The following is a 22,169-nucleotide window of genomic DNA, read 5'->3' as shown; positions in this document are numbered from 1 at the left end:
CAGCTTAGTAACAGCCAATAATGTATCAATGTAATAACCTGCTGGGTAGTAACAAGACGCCACAGATATACAGCCTTACATGTAAATGCAAACCAGCTAGATTCTGAAAAAAATGTGGGTACTTTTCCTGAACCAACAAAGCACTCAAGCAGAAATTCAGACCAAAGAATTGTCAAACGTCACATGCTTCACCTGCTCTGGGATAATGTTCAGTACCTGGCAGGATCAAGGAAAGTATCTTTCCAAACATCAGCAGTCAAGCTGGATATTAAAAGGATTACAAGGATATTGTGAACCTGCTAGGAAATGAAAATGAACTAAGAAAGAAGAAAACATGCAATATTACCAAGTGTGAAAAGTTTGAGCTATTTAGATATTGGAAAGGGATGAAAAGATAGCAGGCAAAAATGATAAATTACCACTTGCAACGTATAAGCTGAAGTCACTGAACAACTAACCATGATAATAATGATAAAGGTACTAAGTATGACAAAATTGAAGACCTGTAAACAGACCTATCTGATTCACTACTTTAGAAGAGGTCAAATATTTTGCAACCATTTAGAATGTGAATAATACAGACATGGAAAACAAATGTAGGAAAAAAATAGAGCATTTGCACCAACAGCCAAACTAGGTTTGATTAAGCTAAAGCTGGAAATCATGTTAATATGATTATGCCACTTTCAGGATTTAAACTACTACTCCTGCATACCACAGTACTATGTTGTGTGTATGAATTCATTCTACTACTACTAACTGAAGGTTCTGAATCACCTGTTTTTTCAAACTTTTTCAAACACAAGTCAAGGCTTTCATATTTTAATATCTGCCTGAAATATTCTTTGCACTGAAGTAAACAATTCTAATCTCTTTCTTAATATAATACATTTCCAGGCAAAAAGCTAAGCAAAATTCATAAGACATCAAGAACTACACTAACAAAATATATTTCTGTATATTTCAGTCACGTAAATACATACCCCAGTTCAGTAGCATTTTTTTTCAGTAGAACATTTTCTTCAATTTGAACTTGACAAACTTTCAGAAAAGTTCTTGATTCTGATCCTTTGATTCTTTCAGTTATAGGTGAAGTATGATGGTTTAAGATTTCACCATCAAGAACCTGTAAACTAGGAAGGACTTTACACAAGGAAGGCCTTAGAAAAGAAAAAATCATAATTAGTTTTATTAAAAAATCCTAATGCTAAAATTTCTATTTTATTGATACAATCATATAACAAGACAGAACATGATAATAGTTCTCTAAATATGTGTATATATTTGCCCTTATTTTATACATTAATATATTAACTAAAACTTTATCTACTTAACAAACCACAGAACTTAGCAAGATTTTTTAACATTTTATTGATATAAAGATCACTGCTGAAATACTGACACCAGGGAGGTCAAAGGCAACATTTTCAATTTCCTAGAGCTAGCATTTTATCTGCTTAAACAGTAACAGGAAAATTTTACACACTTGTGCATAGGGACCTGTAATGCATTTGATTAGCGGGCAACACAGCAAACTAAGTCACAGGATTAAGATACAGCACTGATTTTGCTGACACATTAAAAGGTTTACATTTAAAAACTGCACAGAATACTAAACATTTCCATCTTACTGCCTTTACTATTTGCATACACCATATAAAGCAATACAATATTCAGTATGACTGGCAGGAAAAATATCTACTTTTGAATATTGAATTTGGGTCAGTGAAAGGCATGACAGTAGAGATGACATTTCCTCGCTATGAAAGGGACAGTTGGGGCCGCTGATGTAAGAAAAAATATGTAGGAGAAACTTACCTACCAATTTAAAAAAATAGTGTTATCTATGCTCTCTCTTTTAGGTTATTGTGAAATATAATCTAGTACTGTAACCTTGTTTCACATATTTCTTATACCAGACCAAAATTATTGAAAATTTCAATAAATTGTAAAATTATCTAAATCAACACTCAATATTTTCATTAAGTTAGCTTTAAGTAACACTGAAGAACTCTTGAATGAATACTTATTACAGGCTGCAAGTCTCCTTACAATTAAACAAGATAATAGCATTTTAGAGCTCCCTGCCTACTCTCTGTGAAGGTAAAGGACTATTACTTAGCTGAGACAATATACACTACGTTTCAAATCAAAGAAACTTTCTAGGACTGAGTTAGAATATTCCAAAATGTGGCTCAATAGAATAGAATATTAAGTTTTTGCAAAGATAATTTTTTCCTTCTCTATTGACCATTAATGTAATAATAACACCATCTGAAGTACATTTGGAATAAACTAATGGGTTTAGATAGACAGTTCCTGAACACATAGAGTAAAATTACCAAAGCTGATGTTGATTAGTGGTACCTCAAAAAGGTGCCATATCAAAGTTGATTGATGCTGGAAGTATTGTGTCTTAGAGCTATGGGATCTCAACACTAGTTTTTCCAGCTGGGTTTCTCCTGGTGAAGGGCTGAGTCAATATTTCATTTAGTGAAAACTTCCTGGTGAATATTCTGTCACTTAAGAGGCTCTATTAATCATTACAGCATTGAAACACATTCCCTTAGGAGTGCTCAGACTGATCCCAGGGTTTAATTTTTAAAAAGCGATTTCTTACTACTTCACTTTTGTTGGTGTTATCGCTGGCTGGACATGAAAGTACAAAACTGATTGGGAAATTTTACAACTAATTCCTTTGTTGGTATCACGAGGTTATGTAAAGTTCACTGGAGCATATTGCCTGAAGTTACAGTCAATGCTGTATTCAGCAAATCCATATTTTATAGTATCCCATACTTTAAATCCCTTAGACAAATGAATCTCTTGTCTAATCATAAAAGCTCTGTTGGGTCAAGCAATCTAAAGTGTCAGTTCTTATAGTTAAATTGGAATTCAGAAAGCTTTTCCCCTCCAGGTTACAAGTGAAATAACAGTTATTTCTGTAAAACAGTGGGAATTAAAACAATGCAAATGGGAATTTAAAATATTTTCACACTCACTGAATTTTATTCACAGAATTACCTGCAGGAACCATGGGAATGCAAATAAATCTGTTCATTAAAAAAACAAACAAACCAACCAAGCATGTATTTGTACAGCTATCTTTTAAACTACTCAAACATTTCCAATTAAATGTTTCAAATAGTTTTTTTTTTTTTCCATTGGAATACTAATCAGAAATCTGTGCAAAAATCTTCTAATGAAAGATATACATGTAAGGGTGGTTTTGGTTTTGTTTCTTCTCTTAATACAACACATATTCCAAAACACACATACCACAAACTTTGCTATTGTTATACTAGTCAATGTAATATAGCAAATGTGAACACAATTTATCTAAACACATTCTTGTGTAACATTGCAGTGTAAAGCCTCACCTTTAACTGACTTGAAAATATACAAGGAACAATTTTAGTTATTCTTCAAAATTGCTAAGCTTAAAAAAATTACATTTTTTCTAGTAAAAAATCACAGTTACCTGTTTTAATTACATCCAAAATGAAAGTCCAACTGTTGTGTCTCATTTCATTTCCTCAGACATTTTATTATATCAACACTTTCCTAGGTAAACATTTGATTTCCTTAGTTGAAAGAATTTGTAAGGATTTAAATTCTTCCTGATTAAATGCTTCTTTGTACATTTAATGGAATTATAGTAAGAGTTCACTAAAAGACATTCTATCATTTCAACACATGTATTCTGGAACAACACATAAAAATCTAAAATTGCATTTCCAACTTGTCATTCTGCTCTTGAAGGTCTGTAGAGTATAAACTAATAATTCTAAGGAAGATGAAAGAACACTTCACATTAAATTAACAGCACTACTGTACTTCTGCTGAGCAATTCTCTCAGACAGCTTTAAGTCTTGATGGCTTTGGTGTATGTACAGGGTTTGAGACCACAGAATTCTCAAGAAACCAGAAGACCTACTAAAATACAAAAAAAAACCCCAGTCCATGTACAATTGTATTCATATGGCTTACAAATACAATCCTATCACAACTACTCATTTCAGGTATTCCAGTGACTGCATCTCATTTCACATGTCAAGTTTCCTTTCTGCTTTATGCAGTTTTTATATATACACATATAATAGTCTAGGATCAGCTCTTTAATTTTTTTTCAGATTATTATTTCAGTATTATACATCACTGGAGGGCAAAGAACAGCATTATTTTTACATCTGTGCCTCTTTCATAATCATAAGGGCTATTAATTTTTGATGCAAAGATAAGGAAGTCTCAGAACAAGAAAAAAGTCTAAGCTACAACTACTAAGGAAAAATCAGCCATTCATTCAGACTTTTTCCTCTTCAAAGTTTTTTTCCTTAAAACATGCTAAGCCAAGGATTCCTTGATACATTTATTATAGACACAATCCTATCTCTAGCCATGTGCAGTGTGAACCTGTCAGAGCAGCAAGACTGTTAAGCAGTGAATGGTTGAAGTGATGGAAGGCAGTAAATAACAAAAAACAAGACAGCAGAAAGATAAACACTCTAACAGGCTATGTTATAGTCAGAAGCTAATGGTTCTGAGAAGGGCAAGTTGGCAGTGTAAGAACATTAAAAATCAGTGAAAAAAATAAAGGTTTTAAACAGTGCAGATGAAAGAGAAGGAGAAAAAAAGTGGATGGTCATGTCTTTTTAATGAAATGTGAAATACAGTAATAAAAGTCAGATAAAACCTTAGTCAGAAAGTTAAAGTTACCAGAAGTGGCAAACTTGCCAGTAAAGAGGAAGAGAATTCATGCTGGAAAAAAAGATACTGTGATTAATGGACAAAGAAGCAGTTAAAAATAAACAGCACAAAGAAGGCCTACATCATCTTTATAATTTCTGCATTTGCCTAAAGAAATTGTCATGAAGAAAAATACTCATTTAGGATAACAGTTATAACAACATAGAAAGACTACTTTCAAGTTTTAGCACAAACTGCTTCCTATTAAGGTTCCAAGTGCTAGGTCAAACATCAAGATTTTTTTTTAATAAAACTACAAACTGTAATTCCTAGAAAATGAGGATCACAGAATCGAATTTAATTTATTATTTTCATGTAATTTAATTCAAGTTTATGGTAGTGTTCATACTTACCTCATTTCTACTATTTAACATGCGTACATCAAGTTTTTGGCTAATTTTGATAGATAAGCAAGATGTATATACACCTAGCTTTTGGCTGATTTTGATTTTTTGATTTAGCAAATTAATGTATGTCCTTACCTACAGTTCCTTTCTTGGAGAAGAGGATTTCCACTAAGTGACAACTCCCTTAGTTTATGACAGCCACTTAAACATGTGATGACACCTTTAAGGTCTGTATTGTAGTAGAAAAGAAAATTAAATATAAATTGGAATGCAGAACCACATTATTTCTCATAAAATCTTACATGAAAGTAAAATGTACAAAAATCAAGAAGTACTATAAGCAATTCTGCTTACTATACAGTGTAGTTGTAATTAATATCTATAACATCCTGGAAAATATTTGTATGTTTTCTGTATAAACATCTCTTATAAATAAATGGGAAAAATCAAATTCAAATATGCTTATAATTTAATTAAGAGATTCTTTAGATGGAGTTTTATGTTTTTCATACAACTCACCTGACAAGCAGTTATTTTTGATATCCAGCTTTTCCAAAGATACAAATGAATCTAAAGGCACAAGCTCAGTTAACCTAAGAACAAAAGAGAAAAGGATTTTTTTTAGTTAAATAAAACAGCAGTTCCTAACCAGAAAGGCATCAGAATCTTTTATAGTTACGACAATTTACTTATTTACATAAGAAAATACTCATTTAGCTATCCAAGGTGCTAGAACCAATTACTGAAATTTTAACTTTTAAGTATTTCTTAGTCCTCCCAGTAGCTCAGTTTGTAATGTTTTGTTTTATCTGGTAAATATTTCATTTGGTTTGTTGCATGTAGTGCTGAGTATCTGAAGTCTTGTAAAATTTGCACAACTAATTTGGCTTTTCTTTAGGTACCATAACTAGAAGAAAACTAACAGAAGGCCCTGATTCTGGAAAATAAATAAAATCCGCTTTTCCTCTTTCCTCTTCTTTCTTTCCTCATTGTTCAAACTTCTTGTCACTTTGTTTCTCTTCTCCACTCAGCACATTACTTCCTAAAACTACCATAATCGTCACAGCTGTATTTCTTAACAGGTCAAGGTTACACTGTCCTGTAACATATTTTTAGTACTTCCTCATCTTACTACTTCTGTAGTAAAATAGGTGTCTATTATATGCACAGTTTATGGAATTGCTCTTCTTGTGTATCAGAGCTTTTCTTGTGCAATAAAGCAGCAAAGCAGTAGTAAAACCATGACAAAATTCTTCTTTGTATTATTGAAGAGTGAATGCAAGGGAACTGAGCTGGCCTCCATCTGCACAAAGGATTTTGAACTGTAAGATGTGTATTATCACTACTACTAAAATATTAGCATCCAGTGTTTTTCAAGTTTACTTATAAACTTGCAGTGGTGCAACTAAGAATGAATGTCGAATGGCTTGGTCAGCTGTCGGGCTCTTGGCAAATATTACCTTTCAGACTAAAAAGTTTATTTTGTTTTATGTTAAATATGAAAGAAGTAGGAAAAATTAAAATCAAGATGCAAAAAAAACCCTGTCTTCAACTAAAATCGGAAAGTTTATGTATAAGCATATACTAAATCAACTATTATCTTTTTTTTAAAAAAATACACACTTAGGTAACTTGTTTCATCCCTGTAAGGACAAGGGAATAAGAATAATGAGAGACTGGTAACACCAATGGCAATGCGTGCAGTCACTTTGTAACTGCTAATTTTCATGGAAATGAAATGAAGGAATGAAATCTGAGGATTGCAGTGCCTTTGAAAGCTATAAATCAGAATTCTTACGGTCAGAAACATGACCTTGCAAAAAACTGACACCCACTCACTCCACAAACTTACAAATGGTCAGAGCCAAAAATGCTTATTTGTTGCTGAAATGTGTGACTAGGTTGTGCATGCAGCACAGGCAGGACAACTGAAAGACAGAGCTGGATTTAACTCTGGTACACAAAGTCTGCACTAAATGTTGGTTGTAGATTCTTTAATCCTACTGAAAATTTGACCATATACAAAACAGAAAAAAAATAATTTCCACATTCAGTTGGCAAGTATTTCTATATGACAACATAACATTTTAATAGTAAATTCAGAGAAACAGGTATAAACCCAATTGAGTAGGTGTCATTACTTTCTCAAAGCATATTGTAAAGTTGTCCTGGTTCTAGTCCTGCTTAGTTCTCTTACCTCCCTGCCAGTTTTCCACGGAAACAAATAAATATAAAGAAGTATTAACTCTAAAAAGCATTAAGCCTTATATGTAGATCTGTACTACAAATATCAGCCTTTTAAGTTTTCATGACCACTCATTAGTACATAAATATATTTAATATTTGTAAGAAATATCACCATAGATATTGGTGGCTAACAGTATGGCTACAAAGACTGAAAATCTGTGTGCTGGTTTTGGCTGGGACAGAGTTAATTTTTTTCATAGTAGCCAGTACAGGGCTATCTTTTGGATTTGCGCTGGAAACAGTGTTGATAACATTGGGATGTTTTAGTTACTGGTGAGCAGCACTCACACAGTGCTCAAGGCCTTTTTTGCTTCTCAGACCACCCCCTTAGTGAGCAGGCTGTGAGTCCACAAGAAGTTGGGAGGGAATATAGTTGGGACAGCTGACCCCAGCTGACCAAGGGGATATTCCATACCATATGATATGTATATAAAGTCAGTGTATGAAGCTGAGGGAAAAAGAAGGAAGGGATGGACGTTTGGAGTGATGGCATTTGCCTTCTTAAGTAACCAATACAAGTGATGGATTCCTGCTTTCCTGGAGATGGCTGAACATCTGCCTGCTGCTGGGAAGTAGTGAATGAATTAGTTGTTTTCTTTCACTTTTGTGTGCAGCTTTTTGTCTCTATCTCAACCCATGAGTTTTCACACTTTTACTCTTTCAATCCTCTCCTCCATCCTACTGAGGGGGAGTGAGCAAGCAGCTGTGTGGTGCTTCATTGCTGGCTGGAGTTAAACCACGACAAGATTATAGATTCACATATGCAGAAATATCCAGGAAAATAAACATTGTACTTTGCAAAAGGGATGAAAGATAATGTGGTATTTTTTTTTATTTATAGTGAGTTCATTCTCTGGATCTCTATCAGTATATGCTGTGGTGAATTAGAAACTGTCTACTGGACTATCCTTGCCTGCCATTGGCATTATGTGAGTTAAAATGTTTCCCCGTCATTCTATAGCTCTCCCTTTACTGACATTCTTTGTTAATTTTTTTCCTAAGAAAATTCAAACCAGAAAGACAAAGGACATTACTGAAAACTTAATACTACTTGACCTTGTCACATTAGCCCTGGGCATAAGAGAGATATAAATTACAAAGAAGACACAAAAGTAAAAGATATTCAGAAAAGAGCAAGCTATCGCTTCCTTTTTCTGCTCCCATTTAAGGCTGGACAAGACACAGATAGCCACAGAAACTCTATGCCAGAAAACAAGATTTAAGAGACTAGAATATTTGCAAGTCTACATCAGAGAAAATAAAGATTGCTTTTCTGAACTTGAATAGCAGTTACTGCTTAGGATGGTCCGAATCCTGCGGTGCATTTGCTTTTCCCCAGAAAAAATTATCATTTCTAGTAACGAGAGATTAGCAGGAAGGAGGGTAAAATATTAAAAATAAATTTATGTTAATCTGGATCTTTAAGTAAAGCTCGTATTTCTTTTTAATTCTTAAAAAATATTTTAGTTTGCAATATTCACTATATTTACAAGTAGTAATCAAATACAATGTAGGAAATATATCAGCCACTTGTTTCTTGAATACTTTAGTAGGCAGTACTTCAACTGCATTGCCCATGGTGCCACACACTTAGAGATAAACTTATCACCAGCAAAGACTTACTGAAAATGATACAAAAAACCTATACTGGTAAGGTTGTGATGGGGAAAACCACTATGCATAAGTATAGCTGTTCCATGACCTACTTACTTCAACATCCAATGACATTTAGATTTATTATGATGACACTGGAAAAGTGGTCAAATTCCCAAAACATGATGGCTTGCAATGACAGTGAATTCAACTCTTACCTCTGAGAAATGAGATTAAAAAAATAGATACTATATATATTTAAGTAGGGAGAACAACATGTACTAAGAAATAATTGAGTTGACTTTTTAGCGTTTCTATTATAAGCCTTTTAGGAATAGTATGTATCTAGTTGCAAAAATATCGGAGCAACATGTTCACAAACAATTTTATTCTCGCCAAAACAGTTTCCCAAAATAAAGGAATTTTTGCAGATTACTGCACTTCTAAAAAATATTAAAATTGTGTCTTTCACACTTAGGTTATCTTAGTGAAAAAGAAGAGATAGTAAGAAAAAGAACTTTTCCATATTAATGCCATATTAAACCAGAAATTTTAAAAGGCATAGATTTATCTATTTTGAAACTGCAAAAAAAAAAAAAAAAAAAAGTAATGGCTATCTGAACAGCAGATTGATTTAGTGTCTCACTGTAAAACTTTTAAATGAAAAAAACATTAACAAGCAAGCTACATAATTAAGTGGGATTACATACGAACTCTTAACACATATTAAATATGTATTAATTTTAGTCTTGGGGCAAAGTTTTTCTCTCATACACCTAAATCTTTATCCACAACAGAAGAAAAAAGAAAATGTGCTTAAACTAATTTAACAGTTGTGTTCTCCAGCTGCAATAACCAAGTCAAGAGGATATTCATCACTGGCTTTGGTCAATTGCCTATTGACCAAGAATATGCTTTGTATGTGAAAAACACAACAAAACACTTAATAAAAGCAGTAGTGATGAAACAGTTGCCATTTTTATATTTGAAGGAGTTAATAATCACCTGTTACGTTATAATTCTGTTGTTGCTAGATTGTAGGTTTAAAACAATTTTTTGAGTTTTATCTTTGGCAATTTCTGATTTATGATACAGACAAAGCATCTCAGGAATAAAAAAGTTCTGTAAATTAGTGTAAGAGTTTTCTTTTCACAGTACTTCACTTTTAGAAAGAATACAGATTCACAGCATTACCATTATACGGGCTTCCTGCAATCAGTAAAAAGGAAGTGGCACTCAGTGCGCACTTGAAAAAAATTCACAAAATTGCACTAGCTGTAGGATAAAAGTAAAGAAACAGCTTTTCTTTCAACAGCTTACTCCATTACATTCATTGTTTCTATAGGACATCAAGTTACTTATGCTATAGCACACACATATGGAGCTGCTTATAAGTGTACATAAAGTGAGTGTAACAGAACAGGCTACTGAAATGCCAGGAATTTTGAGACTTTTAATATGCATTTAAGGCTATCTTGTCCTGTTTGCCACAAAGATTTGAAATAAGCTATCAAGGAAAGAAAGGGAATTTTTGGGGGGAGGAGGTGTATGTTTATCTTCAGCACATCCAGTTTGTTGATGCAAAAATAAATGCTGTCTCCCAGTCCAGCAGAAGAAACTCAGTGGATCAAACCCCGCATCTCAGCTTGGCCACTGGAAAACCAGAATAAGCACTACAATAGACATTAAAAATTGTAAGATCCTGGGATAGGCGAGTGACATAAGGTACATCTACATAGCCAGTCCAGCACAACCTAGATCCAGAGGCTGCATTCAAGCTATGCTTCAGATTGTGCTCGCAAGTTTGTTCTCTCTCTAGCAGGCACATGAGGTCTTTAAGCAGTTTTGCAAACTTTTTATTACACACAGCATAGCTACACCTTAATGTTAACAAATAACAAGTCAAAGTACAAGAAGATAGAGGCACATCACTCTGTGTTCCACAAAAATCTGAACAGGACAAGGTAAAAAAACCCAAAGCGTTAAGAACATGAATTAAATCAATATGTGTCATTCAGAATTTAACACATAACAAATAATGTTCTTGTTAATCACATGTAGGAAGCACTTTGTCCAAACTCCAGAAGAATTAATATAAGAACAAAAAAAAAGCCCTAAAAGCCCAACAACTTGAAGATTAGATTCTGTAAATATAGCTAGGTGCTATATTTACATCCAAGAGTTTACAGGCATACTACTTCACTAGACATGATATTAAAAAAATCCGAAAATTTATATAAAAATATAGGTTGTATATAGTCAAATAATATTGATTTTCCATTAAGGCCATTCCTTATAGTAAGACGCAGTCTTTCAGATCTTTTCGCCAACAGGTTCCCAGCTACAGTTGACTCTGCTGAACTAAATTTCACATAGGATGACACTCATCTGTTCAAATGTAGGCACCTACATATGAGCTGGTAATTTTGACTGTGTAAATAGTCAATGAAGATGAATAGGCCCTTGTAGATTATGATTAGTCTCAAAGCAAGTGGCGAAAAATGTCATATGAATCACACTCTAAAAGCATCTCCTCTTCACCAACAGGAGAATAAAGCAATTAGTCCAGAGAGTATACTCTATATATTGCGTGTAACAGGGTATATTCTATTTGTTTAGCTGAGATCAATCTTGTTCAGAGTGAAATGGTCACAGTATAGAAAAATAATTAATTCATACTAATTTAAAATTCATTTTGCCACTAACACTTTGTAAATTATAATAATTGGTCGTTATTTTTTTAGCAGAATTTAGATTGAGAAAAAGGGGGTAGCAGTTGGGAAATAAAAATTTTGACTCCTGAATATCTGGTCATTCTAACTTTACAGATGTACTGATTAGCTTAGAAACTGAACAGAAAGCTAATTACAGAGTACTCAAATTCATTGTCTAGTTTTACGCTTCTTGTCTTGATCCTTCTTTTTTATTTTATACCTTTCAAACTGAACAGTAAGAGTGAAAAATTAAAGCAAATATGTTTATTTTGGAGGGCATTAACATATGCATGTAAAATAAAAAAAAATTCTCATTTGTCCTTTCTAACTCTAGTAGTTGCACTTAACATAGCCTTCAAAGTCTGTTTTGAATAAGCTAGCTGTGAAATATTAAGTTTGACATGCATATTCTAGAAACAATTGCTAAAGAAATGGAAGAAAAGAAACACCATGGTTTTAATAATGCCACAATGCTCAAAAAATGTTTTCATAAAACATGTAGTAGAAAAAAAAATTAATTTTCAGAGTTAATACTGTTTCAAATTTTCTTAGCTAAAGGTAGCCAATATAATTACTTGTCAACCACATATTTTCAAAGTATATCTGGAAAAGATAATGATAGTTTAACCACACTGAGAATTACACTTTTCAGATAAGTGTTATGTTAGTAAATTCCACTGTATCAGTTTTGTAGGTGAAAGAATGTTTCTTGCTTACCTGTTTTGAGACAGCAAAAGAATTTGCAATAAAGGCAACCAGTACACAGAAAGCATTCTCATAGCAGAAATACTATTGTCATCCAAATATAGTTCTCTTAGGAGAACATGATTTTCCAGTCTTGGAAGCTAAATAGAAAAGAGATGGTTATTTAAAATTAATACAAATTAGAGAAACAACAATTGAATGCTTACCAGATGCTTTTCATAAATAATTACCAAATACAAGCAAAAAAAAAGCATATTATGGATATATGTATAACTAACTTCCTTACTATGTATGTATCATTTGTCACACATAACTTCTATATATTAAGTGGTAGGTATTTTTTAGTGTCTTCTACCTGTCTGAAAAGCCAATATAAATAAAAAAAAATAAAAAGTCAAGACCACAAGAGCCACAGCCTTACTAATTTATTCATGCAGTTCTTTGCTGCTTATTGACAATAGATTCCCTCTCTTGGATTCACAAGAGGATCATCATCAGTAAATATGACTAAGTAAGTGTACAGTTAGCAAACACCTCTCCTGTTTTAAATACTGCAGCACAATCTTCACATTTTGGAGGATCAGTGTACATCAAGTCATCCTGAATAATTACTTATATGTAATGATAATAATATTCTGTTACATTTTAAACAAAGAATCAGCATCACACAATACAAACTGGAGACTAAATGCTATAAACAAAGGACAGAAATATCATTACTGAGGGATCAATTTGTCAAGGACTTAGGAGCAAGAAAATACTTAACTGCTAGCCATTTGTACCTTTGAAAAATCTCCCTCTAATAAGGGGAAAAGAAGCCTACCTAAGAGAATGAAACATCCCACAATAAATAAAGAGTATGTGATCAGCATTCTGAAAAATACGAATGTTAACAAAGATGTATGCACAACAGCCACTGAATTCAAAGCTTTTACCTCTTGGAGGTTATTGCCTTGCAACTTCAGAATTTGAAGTAGGCCACAATTTTCAATGCCTTCAACTTGTGTGAGATGATTAAAAGAGCAGTCTAGATGAATAAGAGTAGGTGCCTCACAAAGACCTTTTGTGCTGATTAACTGATTATGGTCCACAATTAATTGCTGAAGATTTTTCAATGACTCTAGACCACCTGAAAATTAAAGATTTTAGCTTAATTAAGTCATAATGAAATAAAAACCTGCTGGTTTTCAAGCACTAAGAAAACTCTGAACTTGCAATATATTTATATTATCTGTAATAACAATTAATATTAGTACTATGTAAGGTTTAAAAATAATTACTGTATTTCGACCCTATCAAATATACAATGTATACTGTTCACAAATTTCTGATCCTGTTAACCAAGCAATTATAACAGTTCATAATCCCTTTAGCACTTCTTTTCAAACAGAATAGTATTTTAGTGATAAACTACGCTTACTATGCTTTAAGCACTTTATAACTGCTACTTGGAATCTGTGGGCTCTGTAAAATGCTAACAGCCCTCTTAAAATTACCCATCAGAATGAAAACAGTATTCATGTTTAAAGGTTAATTTTAATTACTTCATTATAATTTTTTTTTTTAATTTTCAGCAAGTTGAGAACAAGTGTTAAAACTTAAGCCAGCACCATCTTTATTATTTAAATGCAGCTTGTTAAAGGAATTACACTATTAAATATTTTAAATTAAGAAATTAATAAAGAAAATTTAGTGCCTTTAAGTACGAAGGTATACTTCTATAGCCATTACACTCAAAAAAAATTACTCCTGCTAGCTAGTGTAAAGGGCAAGAATGTGTGTGATGTCTACCTCAAAAAGATGCAAAGGAAAATGTTCCTATCAGCATCCATTTATTTCACTGATTTTTTCCCAAATCATCATCTTACAATGGCAAAAATCACAGTCTTTTCACACTACTACAAATGCTACATGTTCTGCAATGGCATTAATGCATCTGACTTGCTACAGGTCCAAGCAGTTTTTTTGCATCTCTCTAAAAACTCCTATGAAGGGACACCCTTTACAAAACATATCTAAAATAAGGAATTTCTGAATTTATTTTTCTTTCATATAGTCTTCACAGGATTATTTGAGGTAATACTTTGTCTCATCTTTATCTCACTCAAAAGTTCCCAAGTTGTCAAAAGGAAGCTGGGTGAGCTTTACGGAGGTGGATGTCTTTGTGATTGTCCTCTGAGAATAAACTGGATTATGACACCAGAAACCAGTTTGCACTATAGACTACTGAGAATACACAAGAGGAATTAAAAAAGAAAATTAAGTATAAGGAGAAAAAAAAGAAGTAAAAAAATTAAACGGCAAAACTAGCAGTACATTTTAAAAAAACCCAATCAAATACAGGTCTTCAAATAATAGTAATTTAAAAATGGAAAGCACCTAGAGGAAATAACACAATTACCTGAAATTAAAGAGAGATCATCCTTCATCTAAAACAAATGTCCCATCCTGTAACTTCAAAATTGTGCTTTAGAGAATAAATATACAAACCTTTAATTATTCTGAAAGAATTTCAAACATGCCCATGCCATACTATCCTAACTGCAAGATCCTGGTCTGTATTTTCTTTTACAAGTGGATAAAAATAAAAAAGGAACCAGCACCATCTAGTGGTCTTAAAACAATTTCGTTTCAGACTGCTAAAATTAATAGCTCCCAAGACTTCCTCACAAAAGTAGTCTTTAAATCTCCACTTTTAAGTTATCAGCATAGCAGTACTTGAAACTTTAAAAGCACTGAATTACTCTGGAATGGGAGAGAGAGGAAAGAGTGCACAAACAGTAAGAAAAGGCAAGGAGTTAATACAGAATATCTACATTTCCTATTCCTTGTGCTGCACAAAGCACCTTTTTTACATCTCCTTCTCCTCATCTGTCATTTGAGCAGACATGCCAAGGCTACATACAATGGGATCACAATCTACTCTAGAACTATCTAATGTAGTCTAACAGAAACACTCAGAAGAGAGAATGATGTAATACAAACAGATGGTATTTTAATGTTTCTTCTGCACACATGCAAAATTTAAAATACGCATGAAAGTTTTCTGAATGTTTCCAGAAGATATTGTCTGTTTTACATATGATGCAACCAACAACAGCTATAGCAGTATATAGGGAAATGCATTCTGTTGAAAAAGATGCAGTTCCAGAAGATTTGTGGAGAACTTTTATATAAGCAGCTCTTAGCAATTTGCAAAGTGCAGCTGGAGTCTCTTAGCTAGGGAGTCTATCTTACCTATCAATGCAGTTTTGAAATAACTTCTCTGTGTAGCAAAGATGAATGATAAGAGAAGAGTGAAAGCAGGCAGTGAAAATGAAGATGAAAATACACATACAACCCCTGCCTCCAAAGGCAGGTGTCTCATTAAAAAAAAAAAAACAACAACAAACAACTCTATGTGCTTTCTTAAAAAGCATGGGTCCAAAGAAGCATTTACTGCTATCCACGGTTATGCATTGCTAGTCTTAGCACTGCCATGGTTTTAACCCACATACTATGGCAATACAGACACCCTACAGTAGCTTATTCTATGACTCAAGTCAATGCTACTTCTTGTGTAAGAAAACTTAAGCAAAGCATTCATCTTCCAAATACAAACGTATGCACTGAACTTCAGTGTATTACTGACACAATTACTTAATTTGTGATCATACATTCCTAAGTGGAAAAGCATAACTGAGACATATTTCTCCTACTTTTACTGTTATTTTTAACAGTTTTCTAGCAACTTTAATTTTCCCCCTACTGATGCTATATTTCAACAAGAAGAGAAAAAGAAAAAAAAAAGAAATGTATGCTTGAAGTTTCCTACAATGGGTTATTAAAATAAAAGTATTACAAACATAAATAAGCCTTACTTCTCAGGAAAAATCCCACAGCCTTTGTTGAATGAACAGAGAACATTCTACAGTACTATAGCTTCAAAAAATTGCTAGAGGGATATCATGCAAGGTTTATGGATGGGAAGGATACATTTACTTCTTAAAACTCATAAATCCATTTTTGTGTATTCTATGTGAGTACTTACAACCAATATGTTATTGTATTAAATAAATCCAATATTATACATTTGGTTTAACAAGACATCCTCAAAGCAATTCTGGAGAAGAGAAAGACAGATTCCAAGCTGATTTTTGTGAACATTTATTTACCCACTCAAAGTCATTAGAGACTCAGTAAACATAGCAGCACTCTGCACAAGACAGAAAGTACAAGAGGATTTTACTCCACTTGGCATGTACAAAGATACTACATTTCACACAGGGGTCACATTCCTAAATGTCATCCACTAACACTATGTCATTCTTACAGTAATCTTGCAGACATTTTTATCAAATGAGATAAATCTGAATAAGAAACTTATCCAGCATTATTGGCCACAAGGATATAGATGAAGCTTCTTTAACCAGTTTATTTTATTTTTTCTCATTAGAGTACTGATATGCTTTTACAGTATACATTGATACTCCAGCATCTTTATTCTCTTGTATTGTAAACTCTGCTCACAAATACTAATATTTTGCAAATATTAGCAAAAAATATTAAAAATATCAATATTAAACCATCTAAAGCTACAGATTTTATTTTTACAATTTCCTATTTCCTGTTTGCTATGCCCTTGTTATTTATCATGGAAATGCATTATCCATGTTCATACCATTTCAGTATCTTTCTTTTTTTTTTTTTTAAACAGTGGAAACCACTTCTTTATATCAGTAAGTCTCTTATGCCAATGTGTTTCATCTATCAGCTTAATAATTGGTTTATATTATTTTCCTGCTGTCCAGCAGAAAAATAAAGTATGTCCATATACATTAAAGAAAATTAAAAGTCTAAATCAAGACAAATAAAAAACCAAAATCAAAACCTTCTTATTTCCTTTCCATTCCCAGCTCTGCAGTCTTTCCAAGTAACATCTTTAGACTTAGCATAGACTAAGAACACAACTAGAAAGTCAGCTTTTCAGGTTGCATGCTGACCATAAGATTTTATTTCAATGGATAAATCTCAGAAGATTAATCTCTGTTAAGACTATAATATTGAAGTTATATAGTGACCCATATTTTGGTGGCCTTTACAAATTTCGCAGTATGTCATACACCAAAACCCAAGTCCCTAGAGTATAGGCAGGCTGTTAAATCTAGTTCTGTTCTATGTGCTGTGCTGCCTCCGTGAATGAAATTTGCTACTTTCAGGCCTTGAGAGCTCCCTTTCAAGTAATGATCTGGCAATTTTCTACTACCTTTTCTCAACTGTTAATGTTGCTTTTGAGACCACTAACGGTCTTCCCTCTGTACATCATTCTAAAACAAAAAAAAAAAACCCTGGCTTCTCCACTTACATACAGCAAAGCTCCTGGTTATTTCCACTGCATTACATTTTCTTGACCTTTTTTTTTTTTCCAGAAGAAAAGGCTCTGGATCCTGATTACATCTATACCAAATCTACCTAACACAAGGCTTACAATGCAATATTTTTGGCCAGCCAGAAGCTGAGACACAGTATCTATCCCTTAGGCACTTTACAGCACAAGTGGCAGTACAAGTAGAAAGACAGTACAGGCAGAGAGCCAAACACTTGTTCATTACATGAAAAACTCCTGGCTGGCCAACAGAAAACATCTATCTCCTGGCAGAAAGATTTTATGTATCAATGCATCTGTTGAGTGGTCTGGGTGCATATAAATTCTAACTGGTTAATTGCATGCTAAAGGTATGCCTGTTGCCTGCCAACTGCTGGACCTAACAAACATAATAAACTGCCTTTGTAAATATAATAAGGAGCACACCTGCTGTGCTTAAATGTTTTGCACAATTTTACCTTAGACTTATTCTTTTTTCCAGCTTTTGAGCAATGAGTAGCAATAAGCAGCCAGAGGAAGGGGCAAATTTAGAACAATAGTTTGAAGCCAACATTTCAGTAGAAAGAGAGGCCATGATTCAGTGTTAGCATTGTTCACAGACTAACATGTAATACAATTTCTGTGTAACTACTTACTGTGTCAGTCAGGAACATACTGGAATTATCTGCAGTTGCAAGGCTAGTCTTTATATTAATTGATTCTGTAGATAAACTGAATTCAGGCTACTCATGCATTCCAGCTGAGTTAGTGCAGGTAATATTAGGGACCCTTCTAGAAAGATTTGTAGTTCTCTTTGCCTGACAATAGTCATATGATCTGGTAGATGGAATGCATGGCAATAGCTAAGCCATACTACAAATAAATATGAAGTTGAGTATACTTTAAAATGCAGGTCTGATTCCTCTGATTCCTCATTCTCCTTGGGCTTAGCAGCTGGCTGGCCCTGAATCCAAGGGAAGTGTAACTCTGAATATAAACAGCAAAAATGTTGTTATACAAGTTGGAATAATTTTTCATTAATTGTCTTACCAATTCGAGTGATTCTGTTGTAGGAAAGCTCAAGATTTTGGAGATTTATGCAGCCATCTAAGCCACAAACTGATGAAAGATGGTTCTTATTCAGAATCAGAATACAGAGATTTTCTAGATTCTCACAGTCAATTATCTGAATGTTGTTTTCCTGCAATTAAGGAAAATTAAAATATTAAATAGCATCTGAAGTGAAATAGCAGAATTAAGTGTAAAAATATGGTCAATTGTCATCATTGCTTATTTTTATCCTAAACCATCATTGCTTATTTTTATCCTAAACTTCTAACTAGGAGTAAGGGCATCTCTACTTTTTCCTTTAGGAAAATAAACTGATGAGTCATAGAAATTGCCTTTTGTGTCCTGCTGGGACAAAATAAAATAAAATAATAAAAATATATATATATATATCTCTTGAACTTCATTCTGGCTCTGAAAATGCCCAGAAGTTGAAACAAAAAGTGTAAGGAGAAGTTAAGGACAGAGTAGTTTTTTCCATATATGCATCCCTAGCTTCCCAAATCCTGGCATATAGAACTAAAAACTGCATAGAAACCATCATATTTACTAGACACTACTGAGTACAGCTATGACTTTGCTGGAATCCTATTTACTAATACTGAAAAATCTGCATCTGGATGTATTTTGGTCACAAACATTAACACTGTTCTCAGCTAATGTTCTTCCCCCAATAGATCTTGCTTTTTTAACATTCTCCTTCCCCGGGCCTCTTTAATAACACTTCCTCAGATTTTTATTTTACTATTTGCTGCCCTTGCCATTTTCCTCTGGTTTTCACCTGCAGATGCTCAAACAAACATAACTTAAATTCCCTGCCTTTCTAACACACTGATTAAGCCAAAGAGTCTAATTCTTATTCCTGAATTAGCATGCTGACTAGATTTAGGTACTACCTTCAGCTGCAAGCAGAGATGCATACAGGTTTCCTTTGGAAGTCATAACTCTGATTCCTGCCCTTGGACAGCCCCTTCAGTTGCACCAGTAAGTTACAATGGAGAACTGATATGGCTTAAATGTTAGCTTTTCTATCAACAGAAATAAGGGGCATTATCAAGTAGGAATGGATGTCCAGGGGAAACACAGGTAGCTGCTTTAGCTATGTTACAAATACCCATGAAACAATCTTGGACTGTTTCCACTGTTACAAAAGAGGCTGTTTCTTCATTAAGGATGAATGGAAGACAACTGCCACATTAGCTGGCACAGTGAAAATATAGAGTAGTATTGTTAACAATATGTATCATTATTAATAAAGCATACTTAAAAGTATATCTAAGTTTTCTCCTTAACTAAATTACTCTGACATATGCCAGTGAGGAAATGCTGTATATTATTTAAAGCATAACATTAAAAAACAACAAAACCAACACCACAAAACCCAAACTGTTCTGTATGAGACAATATTTGATATAAAAAATTTCACAAATATATATCAATCTTAGTAAGACTGGCAGCTTAGGTATAACATCCTTACACTAATACTTTGCTTTTGTATTCTGAGGTACCCACAACTATCAAATGCCAGAAATTACATTCTGAATAGATAAGAAAACCAAAAAAGGGACACGGGCATTTCAACCCACCCTATTTTAAAGCTCTAATTACTGGACAGATAACACTCCTTTAACGATAATTATTATTAGTGCTCTTCTCTGAATTTAATTTAAAAAAGCAAAACAAAAAAAAAAGCCCCGTACTTTGGAAAAAACATAAGGTTACACTTGCTTCTGGGCAAGCAGAAACATTCAAGATTTCTATGAATAATAAGGGCATATTAACTTTCTTGTGAATTGTGTTGATAAAACACATGAAATAAAAAATGTGAATGGAGCTAAATGTTTTCTTTAGTCATTAAATTTAGACGGCCATGTAAGACATTGTGCAGTAGCAAGTACCTAAGGATCATGTCTCCAGTGTAACTCACTATACTGTTCCTTGAGCATACATGTGAGTAATTTCAATTAATATTCAAGGTTTGTATTGCAAAGGACTCTTCCTTCTACCTACTCCTGGCTCAAGTTGAGCACCTGCTATGGTGAATCTGCCACTCATGAATCGGAGAGACTGAGGTAATGACGTTCTGTCACTGTGCCATACTAACACTAATCCTAGACCGATACTGTCATGCACTTCTGTTAGTATAGCTCGATTCATGTGCAAGATGTTGCTTTACTACAATGCAAATTGCTATATACAATGCAAATCTGCTGGCATAACTTTGTTCACATTTGGGAGTATTTTGTTGATATTCCTATGCTCTTAAGGCACTAAAAATTATATACTCAGTTGGATGCAACTGTATAACCACCTAAGCAGCAAAACTGGCAGTTCTCCCTGGCTTATAATAGAGAATCAAATATGCTCGGTACCTCCACATTGATATACTTTAGGTCTTTGCAGCTACTTAGTCCTTCCAGCGCAACTAGTCCACAGCGCCTCAGAGTCAAAACTTGAAGATTTGGACACTCGGATAATGTCGAGAGGCTACAAGCTGGCAAATCTTCAAGTGTAAGTGTTGTGACCTACATGCATTTATTGATGAGTAAAATTAATTAATTATAGTGAACATTCATTGTGCAATGTCATATAATGTTTATTTTCTTTGAAAACAAAAAGAGACCAAAACTACATTCTACTAACATTTTAGAAAATGCAAGCAACTAATGTTAATCCTTCCATATAAAAAAGCATGGCAATAATGGGTTTGATCTGTTAAATGGGAGAAGTTAAAATGAAACAGATTTGTTTTATAATAACATCCACCTTAAAATAAATAATGCTGATGCTTTGCTAATGACATTGAATTTGAATGGATGGAAGATTAACACTAAGCAAAGCAATTAACAGTGTGAATTTTTTCCCATCACACTATCATAAATAACGAGTGAGTGAGTTTGCAAGAACAGACAAAAATAGTTCAGACTAAAAGCGTATGTAGTCTAGTGTGGCATCTCAGAGCGGATACCGGGACAAGAGCACAGAGCAAGAATACAGTGATTAGTAAGTGGTAACAAAAGTAAGTTCTGGAAACAAAGAGATGTTCTTTATGGCAAAACACCATCTATAAAGGTGAATAAGGTGAACTGTGGACCCTCATACAATGGCGAAACCATATTAATTTAGCAGAAAATATGAGCTAGGAGCTTCTGCCTTTTACAGACTTAAGATACTATCAATCATCTGAATACTTATACCACACCAGTCTGCTCCAAAATGGTCCCAGGAATTAAAAAGTCATTCTCATTGCCCTTATTCTGCATTTCTGCAGAGGAACTCTCATAGATATCTATATCCTGCTCAATGACAACCTCCACCTCTTCTAGTGTTCTGCTGACATACCAAATTAAAAAAAAAAAAAAAAAAAAAAGTGATGGTATGGCTTCCTATTTCATTCTAAATCTT

The 22,169-nt window shown here is 33.5% G+C and overlaps 1 protein-coding gene across 2 annotated transcripts in view; it reads right to left on the bottom strand.

Annotated features, from left to right (window-relative positions):
• Positions 1 to 22,169, bottom strand: part of LRRIQ1 (leucine rich repeats and IQ motif containing 1) — a 111,947-nt gene that overhangs the window by 81,499 nt on the left and 8,279 nt on the right. For both annotated transcript variants that reach the window (XM_086740056.1, XM_086740057.1), the window contains exons 8-14: positions 21,137 to 21,289; positions 18,747 to 18,897; positions 13,288 to 13,481; positions 12,365 to 12,492; positions 5,613 to 5,686; positions 5,229 to 5,322; positions 984 to 1,160 (exon numbers count right to left, since the gene is read on the bottom strand). In XM_086740056.1, the coding sequence (XP_086596182.1) occupies positions 984 to 1,160; positions 5,229 to 5,322; positions 5,613 to 5,686; positions 12,365 to 12,492; positions 13,288 to 13,481; positions 18,747 to 18,897; positions 21,137 to 21,289 (971 nt within the window). The remainder of the gene's footprint in view (positions 1 to 983; positions 1,161 to 5,228; positions 5,323 to 5,612; positions 5,687 to 12,364; positions 12,493 to 13,287; positions 13,482 to 18,746; positions 18,898 to 21,136; positions 21,290 to 22,169) is intronic.

This window comes from Chlamydotis macqueenii, chromosome 1 (genome assembly GCF_036417535.1).
Source record: "Chlamydotis macqueenii isolate bChlMac1 chromosome 1, bChlMac1.mat, whole genome shotgun sequence".
NCBI classification, from domain to species: domain Eukaryota; kingdom Metazoa; phylum Chordata; class Aves; order Otidiformes; family Otididae; genus Chlamydotis; species Chlamydotis macqueenii.
The sequence above is the reverse complement of the archived record's forward strand: the minus strand, read 5'-3'. Positions and strand labels throughout refer to the sequence as shown.